The 20,340-nt window shown below is 37.8% G+C and overlaps 1 protein-coding gene across 1 annotated transcript in view; it reads left to right on the top strand.

The window, feature by feature from the left end:
• Positions 1-208: 208 nt before the first annotated feature.
• RASGEF1B (RasGEF domain family member 1B) overlaps positions 209-20,340 on the top strand; it is a 43,785-nt gene continuing 23,653 nt past the window's right edge. Inside the window, exons 1-2 of the mRNA XM_044682423.1 lie at positions 209-519; positions 18,276-18,458. Of these exons, the coding sequence (XP_044538358.1) occupies positions 18,282-18,458 (177 nt within the window). The 5' untranslated portion in view covers positions 209-519; positions 18,276-18,281. The remainder of the gene's footprint in view (positions 520-18,275; positions 18,459-20,340) is intronic.

Below are 20,340 nucleotides of genomic sequence, written 5' to 3'. Positions count from 1 at the left end.
GTGAGCCGCTGAGCTACCGGAAAGGGGGTGTGTGCGCGCGCGCTGAGAGTGTGCGGGGTCGTGGATTGTCTGGCAACCTCGGGGACCGACTCTCAGCTCGTCCACCTCCGCGCATTGTTCTCGGAGTCCGAGGCTCGCAGCAGGGAGGGCTCGCGGTAGCCAGGTGCCCCGGGACCTTGGCTCCGTACAGGTCGTCCCTCTTCCCCCCTAGAGAGAGTCAGAAGCCGGAGGAAGCACCTCCGGTGCGGATCGCTCTGGCTGGTTGCTGCGTCCCGGGAGCTGGTGCCGATGGACCCTGGCTCCTGAGATTGCGGCTACTTGAAGCTGTTCGCCAGGACTGAAAAGGAGCACTGCGGGTCGAGAAAGGCGCAGCAAAGAACTAGGCTGGTTTTTCCCTGGTGAAGAGCGTCACGTCCCTTCCCCTAAGCAAAACCACTCCAAAAGGACCTAGGGAGCCCGTGGACTGCCCAGGCAGCAGACTGCTGCTAGTAGGAAGGATTGAGTCACCTGGTGCTTGAGGTTGGTTCAGCTCCATCTATCTGAGTTATTTCCCATCCCAACAGGTGCCAGGGGCTGCTCGCGTGGATCTGAACTGGACAGAAAGCAACTTTCTGGAGTTTGCTACTTTGATGGAATCTTCCCCTTCGGGTCTCTGTGTCGTCGGCAATGTTTTTGTTTTTGTTTTGCACGACCTCCCTCTCCTCTCCTCTCCGGTCCTTTCTTCCCTCCCCCACCTCTCTCAGCGCCGCTGCCTCCCTCCCTCCTTTCTTTCTCCTCGGTGGGTGGTTGTTTTGGTCTGGTTGGCAGGTGAGCCAAGTGCTATTATCTGATAAGACTAGTTACAGGGAAGACAGATAGATAGTGGAGAGCGGTAGAAGTTGGAGCTGAGGGAAGAGTTTTCTTTCTGGTTAGTACTCTTCCCAAGGATTTATTTTTCCGATTGTTGCTTTTCGTTAACGATTGGGGGGGGGGGGGGAGGAACCGGTTAAAAGCCTCCGTTTCTGATTATATCTCACTCGTAGATCGAGCTGTTTGAGGTAATGTCTTGTGCCCCTAACATGGGCATACCTCATAGTTTTGAACAGAAACCAGTCCTTACACACACACCCCACATTTTACTCATGAGGAAACTAAAGTAACTTAGTGCCTCGCCCAAGGTCATGCAGGTAGTAAACAGCCGAGGTGGAATTTGAACCAAGGTCATTCCAAGGCTATCGTTCTTGCCACCCCAACTCCCAGAGCCTGGTGAAGAGAATCTGGAATGCTAGTAGAAATAGATCTTGACTGGGTAAACAATGTAAACTATGGCTGATACCAGGCAGAGAAAAGTAATGGGGCTCTGGGCCACATGGGAAGTCCTTCCAACCTCTGAGACCTAAACTAGGTGAGCTCGGGTGAATTGCAACCTGGTCCATCTATGAAGACAAGTGATTTCAACTGGATGGTGGCAAGTGCCCGGGGCACGTCCAAGGAGAGGGGAGGAGAGGGCAGGGAGCTGAGTCACCGCAGTTGCTATGCCTGTGTGTACACATGCCCACCTCCACAGCCTTCACTAGCACCTGCACAGTGTACAATGTACACGTGTATTTACTATCTCTGGATATGTGTTCTGTAGAATCCTAGTTCCCAAGGAATCTCCACTGCGATATTTGTATGAACTGAGGTACACAATCTGGTTCGCCTTTGGATGGTGATAAGTGGAGTCTGATGCATTTGCAACAAATAATTTTTCCTACCTCCACCAAAATAGTGTTAGAGCAAAGCATGTGATGATCACACTAAATCGGAAACTAGGGGAAGTTGGACTGTAGTGTTGTTTGCATGCTGAGAAACAGGAAATATTCTCACTTGACATAAAATACTGGAGAAAATGATTGTCACTATTTGGGAGGAAAATGACAAGTAAAAATGTGATCTACAACTTAATGGAATCATAGTGTTTGAAGGAAGCCCAGAGGTCCTCAATCCAAGGGACTACCCTACCCTACATATCAATTCCTGGAATGACCAGAACCAACTAGAGGCTAGGTTTTAGCCTCTAGACCCCTATCTCAGAGGGAGCCTATTCATTTCTGGAAAGTTCTGTTTCAAAGTGCATCTACAATGGACTTGAATTTTAGAAGCACTTGCTGCAACAACTTATGAAATAAAAATGAAAGAGGTTGAATCTGGCAATTTTTGACACATTGGAGGGGGGTGCATCATTATAGAGTGTCTTCCTTTCAATTGGGCCAATGAAAAGATATGCAGCAAGTTACAAATTGTAAGCTCTGTTACTGCAGGGTTCTGCTTCAAATTTAAGCCTTATTTCTTACTCAATTTTTAGCAGGCAATCACTGAAGAGAAGTTTTTTAATTGATTTAAGCAAATGTTTCCTTTCATGATCTTATGACCTTTACCTTAGGTTATTTAGTAAAGATCATGAAAGTGGTCATTGATCTGTATACCTCTTATTTTATATCCGTTGGATTTGGTGACATCTCTGGTCCATAAATTCTGTAGCTTCATTGGATTTCTGTTCATTCAGGGCTGGTATTATGAACTTCTTGGCATTTACTTTTGCCACATTTTTTTCTGTGCCCTTTCCTGTTTTAACCACTGCTCCAGCTAGAATGTCATGATGCACATATTCCCATCATAATTATAAAAGGTGTTTATTAAGCTTCATCGGAATGACAGGTACTATATGTAGTTTAGAAAAAGAATACAAAGAAATAGGATCTATAAGAGTCTATGCTGCTTGGGACAATAAGCAAAATGCTTATTAATATGACCCCTAAAAAGGAAGAAAAAAACTCATTACTTAAAATACAAAATATTCAAATTGACAAGAGGGAAAATAGTACAAGGTGATATGCCTAGTATTCAGGGGAGCCTAGTTGCCAGGTAGGATGGAGAAGAAAAAAGGAAACCCTGATCTAATGAGATTTCTCACGGAAAATGGAATTTGAACTACCAGAAAATTAAGGTGTTGGGTAGAAGGCATTGGACCTTCCTTATAAGAGGGTAGAGGTGGAGTAGGAATGAATAATAATTATAATGGCTCTCCTTTTGTCTGAGCATTTACATTTTTTATAAAGCACTTTCCTCACAATAACACTTTGTGGAGGTGAATGATTATTTTACAGCTGAGGAAGCTCAGAGGACACTTTGGAAGGGTTAAGTGATCCAGCTGCTAAGTTTCATTGCTGCTTTTCCCAGGATCTGATTCCAAATTCAGCACTCTTACCATAGAATGGAAAGTCTAGTGAGGATAGCCCCTAATTGAAGGGCTTTTGGGAAGAGGAACCCTGCTGTAATTTGATCCAGAGTGATTAAGTCCTGTCTATTTTATTTGTTTTTAAATCATGACCCTTCATATAATTATAATAGTTAAATCCCTGACTCTCCTCTTTCCTCTCTCCCTGACAGACCCCACAAACATTTAAAGATAAAAAATAATAATCAATAGGAATGATGGAGATGGGGAGAGAGAGTATCATGCTGACTGAGAGAATCAGGCCACCTGACTTTGGGGCCTGGTCAATCAAGCAAGTCATCCAGAAACATTCACCACTCACTAATTATGTGAATTTGGGTGCAATTTCAATTTTTTCTCTCCTCTGTAAAATAAGAGGTGTTGGACTAGATTATATAGACCCTCCTTGGCTTTCTGATCCTATGAGCCATTTTTCTGACTGCCAACACATACACTTAGAGCACTATGAGGTAGAAACTAGAATGAGAGGCTTAGAGAACTCTGATTTGTTCTGGAGAAGGAAGAGAAGGGAAGGAGAACTGGAAAACACAGATGTCCAATGACTTTATAAATGCATTATTTGTTTTAATTTTAAATGAATGGAAGGAAACAGAGAAGGAAATGTTAATATTTGGATATGGAAATTAAATATATTAATGGCATGCAAAACTTTGAAAACATTCCCTTTTCTTAGCTGCCTTCCCCATCCCTGCATCTCCACTTTTCATTCTGTAAATACATTTAAAGAGCAAAGAGCAGGTTCTTTGGAACCTAATTTTATTTTGGTTTCTGACATATAGGAAACACTTAACTTGAGATGCCCTTCATAAGACTATCCTAAATTCTTTGTTTAGTGATCACTGTTGTTAAATTTAAATGTGAAGCCTTATGTTGCTAATATACTTCATTGATCTCCAGTATTTGGATATTATTCAACTGTTCCTTGAAAAGGAACTTTTAAAATATTATATTCTTTAAACTGTGTAAGAATCAGAATTCATTTAGCAGAGCATCCCTTTGCAGTGCTCTTTTGGAAAGGAAAAATGTGTGATTTTGTAAAATTTTATTGAATGTGTGAGAGCATAAAATTTAAAGGAGAGTAAGCAAGAAAAATGAATCTTTAATCCAAGAACCCTGTTTGGAGGATGTATTTTAAACCAGTTTCTCAGTGTTCTGTCACTGTAGTAACTGTTACATAATACAGTGTAAATAGAAAATTCCACCTGCCACCAAGAGCTATTACTGAATTTTGTTTTCCTGTTTTGATGAATAGACTTTAGAAAAGAGAATTTGTATTATCAAAGGGTGTCATCATTGTGTTTATTTTTTCTACATAACAATTTTGGCTTAAACCTTTCACTGGCTTTGATTGCTGTTTAAAGTACTTGGATTTGTTTTAAAAATCAGAAGATAAGTTATTCTCCTGAGAAGCTGGAATATTCCACTCTTATAAAAGATGGGTATCCAATGAGAACCAAGGGTAGAAACTGTCCTCACCCAGTGTACTTTCCAAACACTATATCATGTGACTTGATCCTTTCATAAATAATTCTCAAGGGCACAGAAGCCAATTTACAAAACATTTTATTTAGAGATATGATTACTTGTTTTTGCTACTCTAATCAGCAGGTTGCAAGAGTGAAACTCAACCTTTCGAAACCATGAGGAAGTAAGGGCCCATCTAGTGAAGGAGTCTAGGTACTGCAATAAATCTGTTTTTGTTTTCTTAATTAAATTTTAATTTTTTTCCAGATTACATGTGGATGTAGTTTTCAATAATTGGGATTTTTTTTGTCACTTTGTGATCTATATTCTCTTCCTTCCTCCCATCACCACCCCTTCCCCAAAATAGCAGGTACTATGACATAGTTGGTACATGTATTATTATACAATAACTATTTCCATGTTCATGTTGTGAAAGAAGACATGTCTCACATTAGAGAAAGTATTCATGGAGGAAATAAAGTGAAGAATGATGTACTTCAATCTACATTCAGATTCCATCAGTTCCTTCTACAGCCAGGGATAACTTTTGTTGTCATGAGTCCCTTGCATTTCTGCAGTTGATGACCATACATTATTGCAGTTGTTGTGTATAATGTTCTCCTGGTTCTGCTCACTTCATTTTACATCACATCATATAAGTCTTTTAGGGTTTTTTTTAACATTTTTGTTCGTTTCTTATGGCACAGTAGTATTCCATTACAATTATACACCACAACTTGTTCAACCATTCCCCAATTGATAGACATCCTTTCAGACAGAAGATAAATTAAATGTTGAGAGTAAGAGAGGGAGGGAGGGAGGGAAGGAGGAAGAGAGAGAGAGAGAAAAATTTGACTTTCAGTTTTAATTTCCCCTGATGAAAATGAAAATAAGCCATTATAAAGTAGCATTCAGTATATCCTTCATTGAAAATAAAGATGAACAGAGGCAAAAAAGGAGTATAACTGGGAGGAAAATTCACACAGTAACATTATTTTGGTACTTCAACAGATATGTGACCTCACTAATATCAAAAGCATCTACTATGTTTTAAACACTTGAGATACAAAGGCAAAAGGCTGGCCTGGGTCCAGGGAACTCACAGTATAAAAGGGGCAGCAACATGCAAACAACTGTTTAGAAAGAAGTGCAAATTGAGGGTAGTTTCAGAAGGAAAGAACTAAAATTAAGGACTGGGAAAGGTTTCTTTCTTTTTTTCCCCCAATAATAGCGACTAACTTTTATTAAGCATCTGCTATTTGTCCAGCACCGTGCTAAATGCTTTACAATTATTATCTCATTTAATTTTCCCAACAACTCCAGGAGATGAGAGCTCTTTTTATTCCCATTTTATAGATGAGTAAGCTGAGTCAAATAGAAGCTAAGTGACTTGGTTCAGGATGGGAAAGATTTCTTTTTTTTTTATTGTTTTCTGTATTTTTTTCACTGCAGTCATTTATATGTCTTTTGTGGTCCAAAGAATTCTTCACATTTCTCATTTCTTATAGCACAGTAATATTACTTTCCATTTATGTGCCACAATATAATTTATTATCCAATCAGTGGGCATCTCCATTTTTCCTTTTCTTTGCTACTATAAAAAAATTAATGCTATAAATATTTAGTATATGTACTTTCTTTTTATCACTGGCATACTTGGGTTACATAACTAGCAATGGATTATCTAGGTCAAAGGATGTGAGCATTTTAGTCATTTTTCCTTGCAAATTTTATATTGCTTTGTATTATAATTAGATTCAGACATTTACCAACTCTATTAGTGTGTCTTCCTTGCCCACAACTCTATCACTGACTATATCTCAATTTTGTCATCTTTGTTGATTTCCTGAGTGTGAAGTGAAAATGCATAGTTGTTCTGGTTCCCATTTCTTGCATTATTACTGATGTGGGTTAAACTTTCATATGCTTAGTGGCAGTAATTTTGCTTGTCCGAAAGCTTTTCAAATTTATATAATCAAAAGTATCTATTTTATCCTTTGTGAATGCCTTTATCTGCTTCCTTTTTTAAAAAATTTATCTTTGTTGTCATGTAAAATACCATATTGGTCATTGTTGTAAGAGCAAACTCATACATAACCAAATCCCAAAAGAAAACCATAAATATACTGATTGAAAAATGACTCCAACAGTTGATAGCATTCACCTTTATAAGTCTTTCAGGACTGTCCCAAATCATTTCATTGTTAAGAGTAGCCAAGTTTTCACAGATAATCATCGTCCAATATTGCTGCTATTATGTACAATGCTCTCCTAGTTCTGTTTATTTCACTCTGCATCAGTTTCTTTAGAACTTAGCAGCTTTTTCTGAACTCATCTTGCTTATAATTTCTTATAGCACATTAGTATTACATCACCAACATATACTACAATTTGTTCATCTATTCTCCAACTGATGAATATCCCTTCAATTTCCAATTCTTTGCTACTACAAAAAGAGCTGCTATTTTTGTACAAGTAGGTCCTTTCCCCATTTTGATTATCTCTCTGGGATACCGACCCAGTAGTGGTATTATCAGATCAAAGGGTGTGCACAGTTTTATATTCCTTTGGACATAGCTCCAAATCACTCTCCAGAATGGTTGGATCAGTTCACAACTCCACAAGCAATGCATTAGTGTCCTAATTTTGCCACATCCCCTCCAACATTTATCAATTTCTTTTGCTATTATTTTGGCCTATCTGATAGGTGTGAGGTGGTACCTTGTTGTTGTTTTAATTTGTATTTTTCTATTCAAGAGTGATTTAGAACATTTTTTCATGAGATTATTGATGGCTTTGATTTCTTCATCTGAAAATTGCTTGTTCATATCCTTTGACCATTTGTCAATTGGGGGAATGGCTTGTATTCTTATAAATTTGACTTAGTTCTCTATAAATGTGAAAAATTAACCCTTTATCACAGATATTTGTTATAAAAAAATTTTCCCAGTTTGTTGTTTCCCTTCTAATCTTAGTTCTATTATTTCTATTTGTACAAAAGTTTCAAGTGAATATAAGCAAAAGTACTCACTTTACATCTTATAATATTCTCTATCTCTTGTTTGGTCATAAATTCTTCCATGGGCAAGATTTCTTGCTAAAATTTGTCAATTACAACTCATCATTGCTTTTCCAGCTATTCTTATTATGCCCTATTTCTCTGGTCAGTTTTCCACAGTCTGCCCACAATGCCCAGGAAGGACTACTTTGGAACTCTTAGCATCATGCTGATAGCAAAAGGTTAGCTGCTGGTTTTCCCTGTCTCCAGCCACATGACCAGATCACTTCTTTTTCTGATAATCTACTCTCTGACCTCCTTTAAGCTAATTCTATTCAAAATGTAACAGACTTCTTGTGCCCATCATGGACTTCTCCATTGCCCTTTAAGCAACCTTAAAGTTTAAGTCTGCCCAAGGCAGATGTCTGAAAAAAGAGCCTAAATAGCTATACTACTTACAAGAGACCTATTTATTATTCTTCCTTAAGCCATGAAACCCCACCCCACCCCCAAATACATAGTCCTTCTGGAATCTAGCCAGGGAATTAGAAATCATTAATTCTAGGATATTGGATCTGATTTCTTTCACAGAACAAATATACTTTCAAAGTTCATCTGTCAAATAGAAATAATTTTTTAAAAAACCTTCCTTATAGGTTGTGAGAATCAAGGAACATTACATATCTAAAGTACTTTATAGAGTTTAAAGTACTATATAAATATTGGCTATTAATATTGTTATTAGATGGTTACCACCTCTGTTTTTACTGAAAAGACTGAGGCTCTTTGAAAGAAACTCCTTCAACCTTTCTTCTCCAAACTTCTAATAACATCACCTATTCTCCTGACTTTGTCTTAAAGTAAGAAATATGCCTTCTCTTTGCTAATCCTTTTCCACATGTGCCCTCAATCCTTCACTGTTTCTCTAGGACCTTGAACTAGTAGTCTTATCTCTCCTCTCATTCATGTATCTTCCAGCTGGCCCTTTCTACTCCTTTCTTTTGATGTGCCTCAGGCATCCAATTCTTAAAATTAAAAAATAAAAAACTTCCGGTGGCCCATCTGCCTCAACTACTACTCTCTTTTTTTCTCTTTCATGGCATTTAATTCTTGAGAAAGTTGTTTATATTTGCTGTCTCAATTTCCTCACTGGTGACCTTTGAGAAAGCATGAATGGAAGGGGGAAAAATATTGTCCAACTGTCTACTAAGGACCATCTTCCCTAGGTAACAGAACAGAAAATATGATACCCAAGATAGGTGTCTCCTTGAAATCAAGCTCTCCACTTTGGGAGTGGGGAGGGATGATGATCTACTCAGCTTTGAACTTCTGTTCTGGGACCTAGCTATCTTAATTGATGGATGATAGAAAACTCAGCTACCACTATAACTAGTTAGGCCCAGACCATTCTTCATATCCAACCCACTAGACTTCACATTCATCTGCCCTGGATATCATATTTCCTGCTCTGTCACCTAGGGAAGATATTAGTACCTAGTCCTTAGTAGGTTCTATGTAAGTGGGTCTTTTTTTCTTCCATTCATGCTTTCTCAAAGGTCACTGGTGATGTAATCATCCAATTCAAAGCCTTTTTCAGACCTCATCTCCAGAGCTGGAAAGGACCAAGATGTCCATGAGAAGGAAAATGACTATCAATTATCTAATCTAAATGATCCCTTTTGATGAGTGCTCAGCTTCTCACTATGAATTTGGTATTCTTCAGCATTCATGGGGGGACAGGAGAAAAGTGAAATAAATAATCATTTTTTATTTAGTGAGCAGGAATGCTTTTAGTACATTTTGTATTTTATTCTCTACAGAATTTGACACAATAAACTACCTTTTTCTTTTTAAATATCTTGCTTTTTCCTTAGTTTCAGAGATACCTTTCTTCTCCTAGTTTGTTGTTTATTTGAACCTCCACATTTTCCTTCTTTCTACTGACTCATTGATTCCTTGATGATTTCTCAAGGTGGATGTTCCCCAAGATTCTCCTGATGTCTTTCCTTCTGTTCTAACCTTTCTCACTTGATAATGTCATTTACTACTACATTACCTGACAGGTCTGTGCATTTTCCAAAACTTTTATCTCTTAACTTCAACCTCTTCAGATTCCAGATGTGTACCTCCAAATGTTTAAAGCACATCTCCATCAGTTTTAACCACCAGTCAGTAACATCTTCATATACAAAGCTATCTTGATACCACTCAAATATATTGGTTAGAGGCTGTTTCAGTTAGTGCTCATTGAGGCTTTTCAGATTAAGACATTTAGAAAAGGAAAAGAGGGCTAGGCTAGAAAATTGTAATCATATGAAGGGATTTGGAAATTGATTCCTGATATGCCAATGATTTAGTGACCTTAAGTAACATTAGGTAAATAATTTCACTTTTCCAGGACCTCATTTTCCTTACCTGATTAATGAAGAAAGGTAGACTGACTTACAGTTATGGAGCACGTTGAGGTTTATAAAAGTTTTTTTTTTCAGTACACTGCCCTGAGATAGATAGTTTAAGTATTATCCATGTTCATACCTATTGGAAATGGCATTTGAACTCAGGTTTTCTGACTCCAAACCCTTGGGATATTGCTGCTAATTCTCCTTGAGCAAACATTTCATCAGAATGAATGCTGTCCATGGTTCCTTACAACACTGATATTTTATGACTAAAGAAATTACATCCAAGTGATAAGAGATATGTTGAATCAACCCCCATTTTTCTGTTTTCCTCATTCTCTTTTCCAATTTGAGTCGCCACCTGAAACCTCCTCCTTTTCTTTCTTGACTGCACCTGCTTGATCATAAATAACATCTTAGCCAGTGATTTAGTAGAAGGCAGCTTTTCATCTTGTTCTTTAGCTTGTCTGAAGCCATTAGGCATGCCTTTTCCATCAATCTGTCCTTTGAACCACAAAAAGTTTGCTTCCATCACTCCTGAGTCAATCAGGCTGAACCTGGCAAAAGAAGGTGCAGGAAGGTCACAGTCTATTATCTCTAAATTAGTTGCCCCTCTGAGATATTGTATCTTGGCAAAGGCAAGGAATTTTTCAGCTAAGTTTACCCTATTGCTAGTAAGAAGGACAATTGTTTTTATTTACCAACAGGAGAGTTTTACAGGAAGACCTGACTCTGGATTAGGGATATTAAAACTAGAAAAACCAGGTATGTCAACTGACACAAAAACAAAAAACAGTCTTTGAGTTAACATGGTGGCTTGGTCTTTTGAGGTATCATTCAGTTACATACCTTCTGTTGTTAATTTGTTGGTGTCCTAGCTCCTTTACAATCTGTTGAAGCCTGTGGACCTCTTCTCAAAATCATGTTTATATGAAATTCATAGGATGACAAAGGAGACCAGTTATATTGAAATAAAGATATAATTTTTTTCCTTATCCAAGGTGACTTCTCTGGAATCTTATCCACAAATCCCAGATTGAAAACCCTCCATTTAGATCTATATTTCTCTTGTTCTGAGAATCCATTTATCCCATGTTGGATAAATGTCCACTGCCTCTGTTTTAAAGTATTATTTGAAATCAGTAATGTTAACGATTTTAAAATATTATTAGGTTGACTTCCATTTAATAGTATATATAACTTTTAATATCTTTGTTCAAAAGGCAGTCAATTAAGTGTTTCTCTTTTTTGAACTCTATTCAACAAACCTCTTAACTTGGAGACTTGGCATGTCTCATTGTTAGGGATGTGTCTCGGCACCATAGGTTTTAGTGAATTTATTATCATTGCCTTTATTAACATCCTACCTTAAAAACGCTTTGGAAATGTGAACAGCCAGTACTCAGTTCCACTGGGCTTGTATTCCCTGCCAAAGTACTGGAAAAGTGTCCTCTGAGCCCTTGGGTATATTCTTTTTTCTGTTGGTGTAGGCTGTCTTTGAACTTGGTGATGGGTGGGAGGAAGAGAGGGCAGAGGTGGGAAAAATTGTTGCTGTCTTTCCACAATGTTCCTAACGAAGACAAACTATATACAGGCTTTAGTGGCTTAAAACTACACTGCAACTTTTGAAAAACAGGTATTTTGAACATTAAACTTTGACTAAATCACATGTTACTTAGGGTTTTATGGACTCACTTGTGAAATTAAAAACCATTTAGCTTTGGTAAAATGGGCTCAAGGTTTTAAGTTGTTTACAAACTTTTGGAACACAATCCATTTGTTTGTAAGTCACATGGGGACTAATTGTACAAGAACTAGCTTCTAGGGGAGTCCCATTCGAAGTCAACTGAATAAAACTATTGTCCTTTATTATTTGTACAGGAAAAATTCTCACTTTTTCTACAAAAGTAGGTAAATATCAAACTATTATGGAAAATTAGTATTCAACTTGATAATTTGAGCCTATCTTTGAAACTAGGAATTCTTAGCCTGGGATCCATAGATTCCTTGGAGCTTTATGAATTGATTTTAGGAAATATATAAACTTGAAACTTTTAATATATTGATAACTAGGTCTGAACAACATATTTAAATATAATTGTTTCCTTTGTAATCCTCTTATTTTATGCATTTAAAAACATCATTCTAAGAAGGTGTAGGCTACCAAAGCTATGACCCCCAAAAAGTTAGGAATCCCCATCCAGTTTAAGAGGTCAGGTTTTTTACTGCAGGGAGGGAAAAGGAATTAAAGAAATTTTTACCCGGGATTTGCCAAAGTTAGGAAAGGAAATAGCAGTTTTGAAAGTGTATTGGGGGTAGAGAGGGATAGGAGTAAACTAAAAGGTAAAAAGATTTAAGAGAATCCACAAGTGACAAGAGATAGTGAAAGAAAGGAATCTAGGCCATCAGGATACTTACTGTTCTTTGAAGACACACCCTGGAGACTAGAGAAAGTAACCAAAGTACTCTTAAGAATGTATCTGTGGGGGGCAGCTGGGTAGCTCAGTGGATTGAGAGTCAGGCCTGGAGACAGGAGGTCCTAGGTTCAAATCTGACCTCAGACACTTCCCAGCTGTGTGACCCTGGGCAAGTCACTTGACCCCCATTCCCTACCCTTACCACTCTTCCACCTATTAAGTCAATACACAGAAGTTAAGGGTTTAAAATTAAAAAAAAAAAAAAAAAAGAATGTATCTGTGCTGACCCTTTGGCAGTCCTGAGAAATTGAACCACACAACATGGGCTGACAGACAAGATTTTTCCAGGGGAACACACCACAGGAAAAGCCAGACCAGACTCCCCATGACTATATTACTGTAAGATGAAGAGGTCCCACCTAGCTATCATTATTTACCTTCTTGTCACCACATACTATAAAAGCTCTGATTGTGCCAACACTAAGGAAAGAAAGTACTAACCATAGTGACAGAGACAAGAGAAGGTCAAAACACATGGGGAAAGGTTTCAAAAAAATTTACTGAGATATGCGGAGGCAGCATTCAAATTCCATCTCTCATACATACATATATGACACTGGAAAACCTCTCAGTTCTTCCAGGGAATTCTAGGGAGCTGTTAAATTTTAGATTAGGTCTTGATTTGCTTTAATAGAAGGAGTTCCTATACCAATGGAATCACAAGTCAAGATCCTTCCCTCCCACCAAAAAAATAAAATAAAAAGTAAACAGAATGAAATACCAACCTTAGAGACAAAGATCCAAATACCTTTAAATTCATTGATCTTTAATGAATATATTCATATACTTGCTTTTTATTAAAGAAAATTTTGGATTTATCTTGATTTATTCTGATACCCAGAAATTAATATTAACTAGATAGGTTAAATTGGTGTCATACCTAATCATTTTTGTAAACTGTACCTTTAAGGACAAACATCTTTCCAAATTTGTCAAGGAATTCCTTTTTTAATTAAAGTTGTCTTTTATAGTTTTAGGGAAGACTGTAATGGTATTATACCTATCAGAAGTGTTATTTTAATTCTTTGAACATTACATATATTCTTTAAATATAAATTCTTTAAATATTAGAATATTTATTTGTAAACCAGTACCAGGCTGGTGTGTAAGCCCTTAAATAATACATTTTGGTTTTGTGAGACCCATGGCATATAGAAACAGCTTTCTCCAGGTGACTACCTTCCAAGATTATCTAGCTAGAGGAGGAAATAGCCATATTGAAGGTGGATTAGAGAAAGAGAGAAAGAAGTTGAAAAGTCAAGGATAAAGAGATTTGGAGGGTGAAGAAGAAAACTCACAAGTAATAAGAGATGTTGAAAGAAAGGAATTTAGACCATCAGGGTACTTATTGGTCTTTAGCCAAGGGGCTCAATGGACAGAGCAGGTGGCCTAGAGTCAAGAAGCCCTGAAATTAAATCCAGTTACAGATATTTATGAGCTATATGACTCTGGACAAGTCACTTTGCCTCTATTTGCCTCCGTTTCCTCATCTGTGAAGTGGGGATAATAATAGCACCTACCTCTTAGGATTATTGAAAGGATCAAATGAGATAATAAGAATATAGTAAGCTATAAATGTCAACTATTATTGTCTTCTCCTATTTACAGTGCTTATATTCTATATGTATAATTGTTTTAAGAGTTGTCTTGCCTCATTAAATTGTGACCTTCTTAAGAGCTAGGGCTCTGTGTTTTTGCCTTTTTGTATCCTCAGTGTAGTGGTGCCTCCCACTTTTTATGATTGCTATAAGTAAAGAAGTCTTGTCACTTGAGAAAATTGAAAATAAATGCTCTATGAGAAAAGACTACCAAGCTTCATTCCCCTTCTATCTATGCTTCTAATTCTCTAGACTTGCCACCTTGCCCAGAAGGATGTACTCCCCCATTTCAGCTCCATTATGATATTTTTATCATTACCTTATCTTATCATACCCCATCTTATCATCTTATCATACCCCATTAGAGTGTAAGCTCCTTGAGGAAGGGACTTGTATTTGTATCCCCAGCATTTAGTACAATGCTTGGCACATAGCTAGAAGATAAGAAATACTTGCTACCTGTCCATGATCACCATAAATTTATGCTTTTTTATTTCTACTTCCTAATTCTGTTTATAACCAAGTGCAGATCTTTATGAGACAGTTGGCTAGATTTAAGGAGTCTCATATATAGATAACAGAACACACTAGTATTTGTGAAGACTGACCTTGAACTTATAAACATTTTGCTCTAACCAGAAGAAGCTCACCAGACTTATGTTCCTCATTCAAGAGTTTCCTGTTTTTAATTCTTCTATTTCATCACAGTCCAAATAAATCATCTTTAGGCTTTGTTAGATTCCACACAAAGGGCCCAGTGGAGAATTCTTGTTATAGTTAGCATCTCATTTGGAAATCTAGCAATACTCATGATATTCCTGGCATGGTAGATAAAATTAGTGAAAGACTTCACACTTGAGTTTTTTCATTCTCAAACAATTTTTTTAATTGGAGGGAAATGTTGTAGAAAGCAGAAAAGCATAGATTAAAGGAAATTAAATTATTAGTAGCTAGATATGTCATTTTTCAGTTTGTCTGACTCTTTCTTGACCTCATTTGAGGTTTACTTGACAAAGGTCCAGGAGTGGTTTGCCAATTTCCTTTTGTAGCTCATTTTACAGATGAGGAAACTGAGGCAAGCAGGGTGAAGGGACCTGCCCTAGGTAATATAGCTGATAAATGTCTGAGGCTGGATTGGAATTCAGGAAGATGAGCCTTCTGGACTTCAGGCCCAGCACTCTATCCAATGAGCCACCTCACTGCTCTAGTAGCCTGGCCCTTGGACACATTCACCAGTAGAAGAAGGGGACCGGCATGGTAGAAGGATGTTCCAGGTGAGAAGGTAGCTGAGTCATGGTAGTGAAGCTCAGGATGGTCTATAGACAAGAAAACTCCCTGGAGGTCCAAATGAGTTAAACTAGAAGGGAACCGAGATCCTTTCCAAGTTTTAAATTCTATGATTTACAACTATAAATAGCTGGTTATTAATAACATTTAAGGTTTAAAGCCATCAGAATGTGGCTCAGTGGACAGAGATCCATTCTTAGAGACAAGAGATTCAAATCTAGTCTCAGATACTTCCCAGCTGTGTGACCCTGGGCAAGTCACTTAATACCAGCTGCCCAACCCTTACCTCTCTTCTGTCTTGGAACCTATTCTTAGTATTAGTTCTAAAATGGAAGATATGGGTTTAAAAAAAATCAGATGGCAAATATAGGTAAGAGTAAATTCCACCACTGACTGTTGAGAAGAAACTGAGATCTCTTGTAACCTTTACTAAATCTTTTGGATATCACTCCCTTTGTAAAGATAAGATCAATTTCCTAGTTCTTTGAGTTTCTCAGAATAAGGGCAGTATTCCTCTCAGATTACTTCTAAAAGAGAAGACAGAAAGGACCACAAGAGTCGATCTCTTTATTCAGTGTGTAGGATTATTATTCTGTGTACAGGCTAACTTCCAGAGCTAGAAGGCGCTTTCTTATCTGAGCCTCTTAGAATCTGTCCTTTCCTTCCAAACTCAGCAAATACTTCCTCGGACATGAGGCTTTTCCTAATCCACTCCCTTCCCCCAACCCCCCAGCTGCTAGCATTTCCACTGGAATTGTTTTTATTTTGTATATAATAGCTGTTGTATGATACTGTACATAATATATCATGTAGCTATTACATAATAGCTAAAACAATTGCTACTGTTTATGTAGTGCATAAGGCAACGGTATCAAAAAGCTTTCTGATAGTGCTTAGCCCATAATCGGGCTTAATAAATGCTTTTGGATTGATCAGGATCTGAACTGACTTTCCTTGAAGACATAGAATATGCCTGAATATTAGATCCTTTGGTCATTGGTGCATACCAATACCTCATATACTTGGCGATTTGAAGAGAAAAAGAGAATTCTGATTTTTGACATTATATTTATTATTTAGATAGTTATTTAGATGGGGAGACTACATATACAGTCCATTTAAGTGAGGTACACAGACCCATCTGCCCTTCCCTCCAAAGGGTTCATGCCCAGATTTCAGAATCTATGAGCTTGAATTGGGAAAATATGACATCTTTATTTTCACTAACCTTGGGTTTCCTGTATAATCCCATGTGCTTTATTTTCTACATTTAAAAACATTATTTTGATAAGGACTCCATGGGCCTCCCTAGAGTACCAAAGCAGGGCCTGGAACACACAAAAAAAGGTTAAGAACCTTTGCTCTAAGGGCAGCATTTGTGTTCTTTGAATTCCTTGCGGTTTCAAATCCTTCAGCTGTTATAATCATCCCCAGCTGTCCCAACAATGATGACCCGAGCCATGCCACCTCCATGTGGGGAAATTCTCAGCAATGGCTTGCCTCCTGTCGGTGGTCATTTGTCTCCTGTGGAGTTTCTTCCTAGCCTCAGCTAGAGGAGGATCAGGACGCCAAAGAGCTTAATATTTGGTCTCTCTTTCCACTCTTGCATCATTTTTGTAAAAGAAAAAGTATAGGGGGGCCTGATCCTGATGGACTTTTTCACCTGCTCTTTTGGCCACAGAAGAGAAGCTCTTTGCCTGACCTTCCCCTGCCCTGGCACATGTTTTCATCATTCTGTGTTCTCTTCCACCCTCCACCCTCATTTTCTTCTCTGTAAGGAATCCAACTCCACTTGAACAGATGCAAGGAGTAAATTTTCAAAGTCTCTTGACTTTTCTCCATTTTGATGCAAATCGTCTTTGGCCTCTTAAAAGGAGGCCTTAGTACAGGTTGTATTGTAGCTGGGACAGTGGCCCTTCTCCCCCCTCTCCCTCTCAGCTCTGGAGGACAGCTTTCCCTGCATTGTTTACCCACTCAATTGCTGAGCCCTGTGCCACTTTGAATGTGTCCATTGTCCAGGCCTGCTGCCTGGAGCAGAGTCTGTGCTCTCTTTGGGCGTGGCATTAGGTCCTACGAGTCTAACTAATAATTTAATAGGCTCTAATTCGCACTGAGCTCACTCTGAAAAGTGCTTTGTGAGTTTCCAGGCTCACAGATGGAGAGAAGATACTTATCTCAAAGATGCCAAAAATAAGATGCCTTTGTAGACTGGTGTTGACGGAGGACTGGGGCTTTTAAGAGAGTTTCTTCCCAATAGGATTTGACACAAAGGAGGGAAAATCAGCAGCATCTGGTCTTCCAGTGAAGAGCAGAGGCATTAAATCTCTTCACTGCTGGGCATGTAGCATCTGCCCCACTGCAAGCATGGACAAATTAATTTTCTTAACTTACTTTTTGTTACTAACCAATTTGCTCAAGCAAATAGAAGCAGAGAGGATCATCTTAATTGATTTTTTTTTTTTAGAATTGAGCTTCATGGCTGGGAATATACATTTAAATTGGTATTTGTTCCTTTGGGTTAAATAAATTTTTTTTGTATTTGATTTGGTGAGCTTAAGTTACTAAGGGCATTTATGTTTAAATCTGCTTTTTTTTTTTAATAAACTAAAGAAAAAGTTGTTACCTGCCTTGTTCCAGTCTCTTATCAAACTTAACACATCTTTTAGAAGTATTTTCTCAAAAAAAAAAGTGTCTTCTCTTTCCCTCTCACTATTCAATCCATTCAAAGAGATCCGTTTGTCTTTGCATCACATTACATGGCTGTTTTCTTCCCTTCTCTCTATTTGCCTTCAGGAAAACATGCCTCAGACTCCTCCTTTTGCCATTATGTTTGACAGCAGTGGTTATAACCGGCCCTTGTATCAGTCCAAAGAAGATGGCTGTGAAGGATTATATTACCATGACAACAATTTACTATCAGGATCCCTGGAAGCCCTCATCCAGCACTTAGTACCCAGCATAGATTATTATCCTGATGTAAGTATCTAAATGCTTCTTCCCTTCCTCCCCTCCCCCAAAGATGGAACTATATAGAAAATATACCACTAATGTCATAGAATCTCTATCCCTATGACTGAGAATTATGCTTATTGAGAACACACAGTAATGCCTAATAATCTCATTCAGTATCTTGAGGCCAACTTGGTTGGAAATATATGTATTTGACTTTATTTTTTTAATGACATTTTCAGTAAGAAAGTCCTATGTAGGTACCAATGAAGAGCAAAGGCTACTTTTCAGCTTTTCAGTTTTAGAGGGTTGCCTGGGACACTGAAAAATTCAATGGGTCAGCCAACCAATATGTGTCTGAGATGGATGAGATTTGAAAGCAAGTCTTCCAAGATTGTCTTTCTCTCCATACCTCTATACTCATTGATTCTCCATAGGATAATGACCCTTTAATCATTGGGTTCTCATTTCTATTTGGTAAATCCTAGCATTGTAATATTTATATATGGAATATAACATATCTATGTATATGTGTATATATTTTTTATTTATTTCTGCTTGGAGATAGAGGTAGAATGAACCATATGAAAAGATGAGAGACTTTTAGCTTTTAAAGGTTCAGAATGAAGCCATACTTAACTGGAGGTCGTATGGATATTTGGTCATCAGTCAGCCTCTGGACCTCTCATTTTTCACTGTGATTAGAATCATCCTTAGAACTAGAATGAGACTTGCCAGGCATCTTGTGGGGGAAAATGGGGAAGGAAATTGAGCTAAGGAGAGATGGGATTATGAAGTCTTCATAAAAAAACACCCCACTGTCCTTGGTTCAAATCTGGTCTCAGATACTTCCTAGCTGTGTGACTCCAAGCAAGTCACTTAAGCCCTGTTGCCTAACCCTTACTGCTCTTCTGCCTTAGAACCAATATTGATTTTAAGATAGAAGGTAAAGGTGGTTTTTTAAAATTCTACTCCCAAATTGTACATCCTGGTAATTTTCAATGCTTTCTTAAAATGTGATAATTCTTTTTTTTTAGAAAGGTTAAAATCAGCAGTTTTATTATGGTCATTTAAAATAAGAAGCAAAATATAGAAGGGCATAAGTATTGGAAGATCCAAATTTTGTATTGGGAAAACACTTGGTAGCCCAGTGGAATCAATCTCTCAACAACTGACAGTTTCATTACTTTTTTATTTGAAGCATTTAATCACATGTCAAAATCATTATAGACCAGTGATGATGAACCTATGGCACAGGTGAGAAGATGGCACACAGAGTGCTTTCTGTGGGTACTTGGCTGTCCTCCACCCACCCACCCCACCCCAGAATTCATTACTAGAAAGGCAGTGGGACTTGGGCAGAGCTGCTCCCTTCCCCTACTCCATTGTGCCTGATGACCTAAAATGTGATAATTCTTGATAGACATTCAGTGAAAAGAATAGCCTTCTTTGTACTGTAGTGACTATTGTTAAACTATGTGTTTAAGTGATTTCTTATAAGGTATTTTCAGAAACAATACCACCTGGTTAGTTATAATCAAAAGTAAGAGAATTTCTTGTTCTATTCCTTGAGTATTTATGAGCTCCTTGGGGAAAAATTAAACTATAGGGCTTGGGGTTCATAAGAATTCTGAAAGGACTGTAATAAACAGTTCTTGCCTCATTGCTGGCTTCTTAGGAGACAAGGAGTTTAGAGCAAAGTATATAGTAGTATATTGTACTCAATCAAACTTCTTCGTTCTTGAACAAACAGATTACTTGAAAGACCTCCTTTTAAATGTTCTGACTCAAATACTCCTTTCAATGTGCTCCTCAAATGGTGTGTTGTTTTTTCTTAAATTCATATAGAAAAAGTTCCTGATGCATCTTAGGTTGGATTTGTCTTTGAGATAAGTTGGGTGACTGACTC

The sequence above is a fragment of the Gracilinanus agilis genome, chromosome 6, assembly GCF_016433145.1.
Source record: "Gracilinanus agilis isolate LMUSP501 chromosome 6, AgileGrace, whole genome shotgun sequence".
Taxonomy (NCBI): Eukaryota; Metazoa; Chordata; class Mammalia; order Didelphimorphia; family Didelphidae; genus Gracilinanus; species Gracilinanus agilis.
This window is presented reverse-complemented; position numbering and strand designations above follow the sequence as displayed.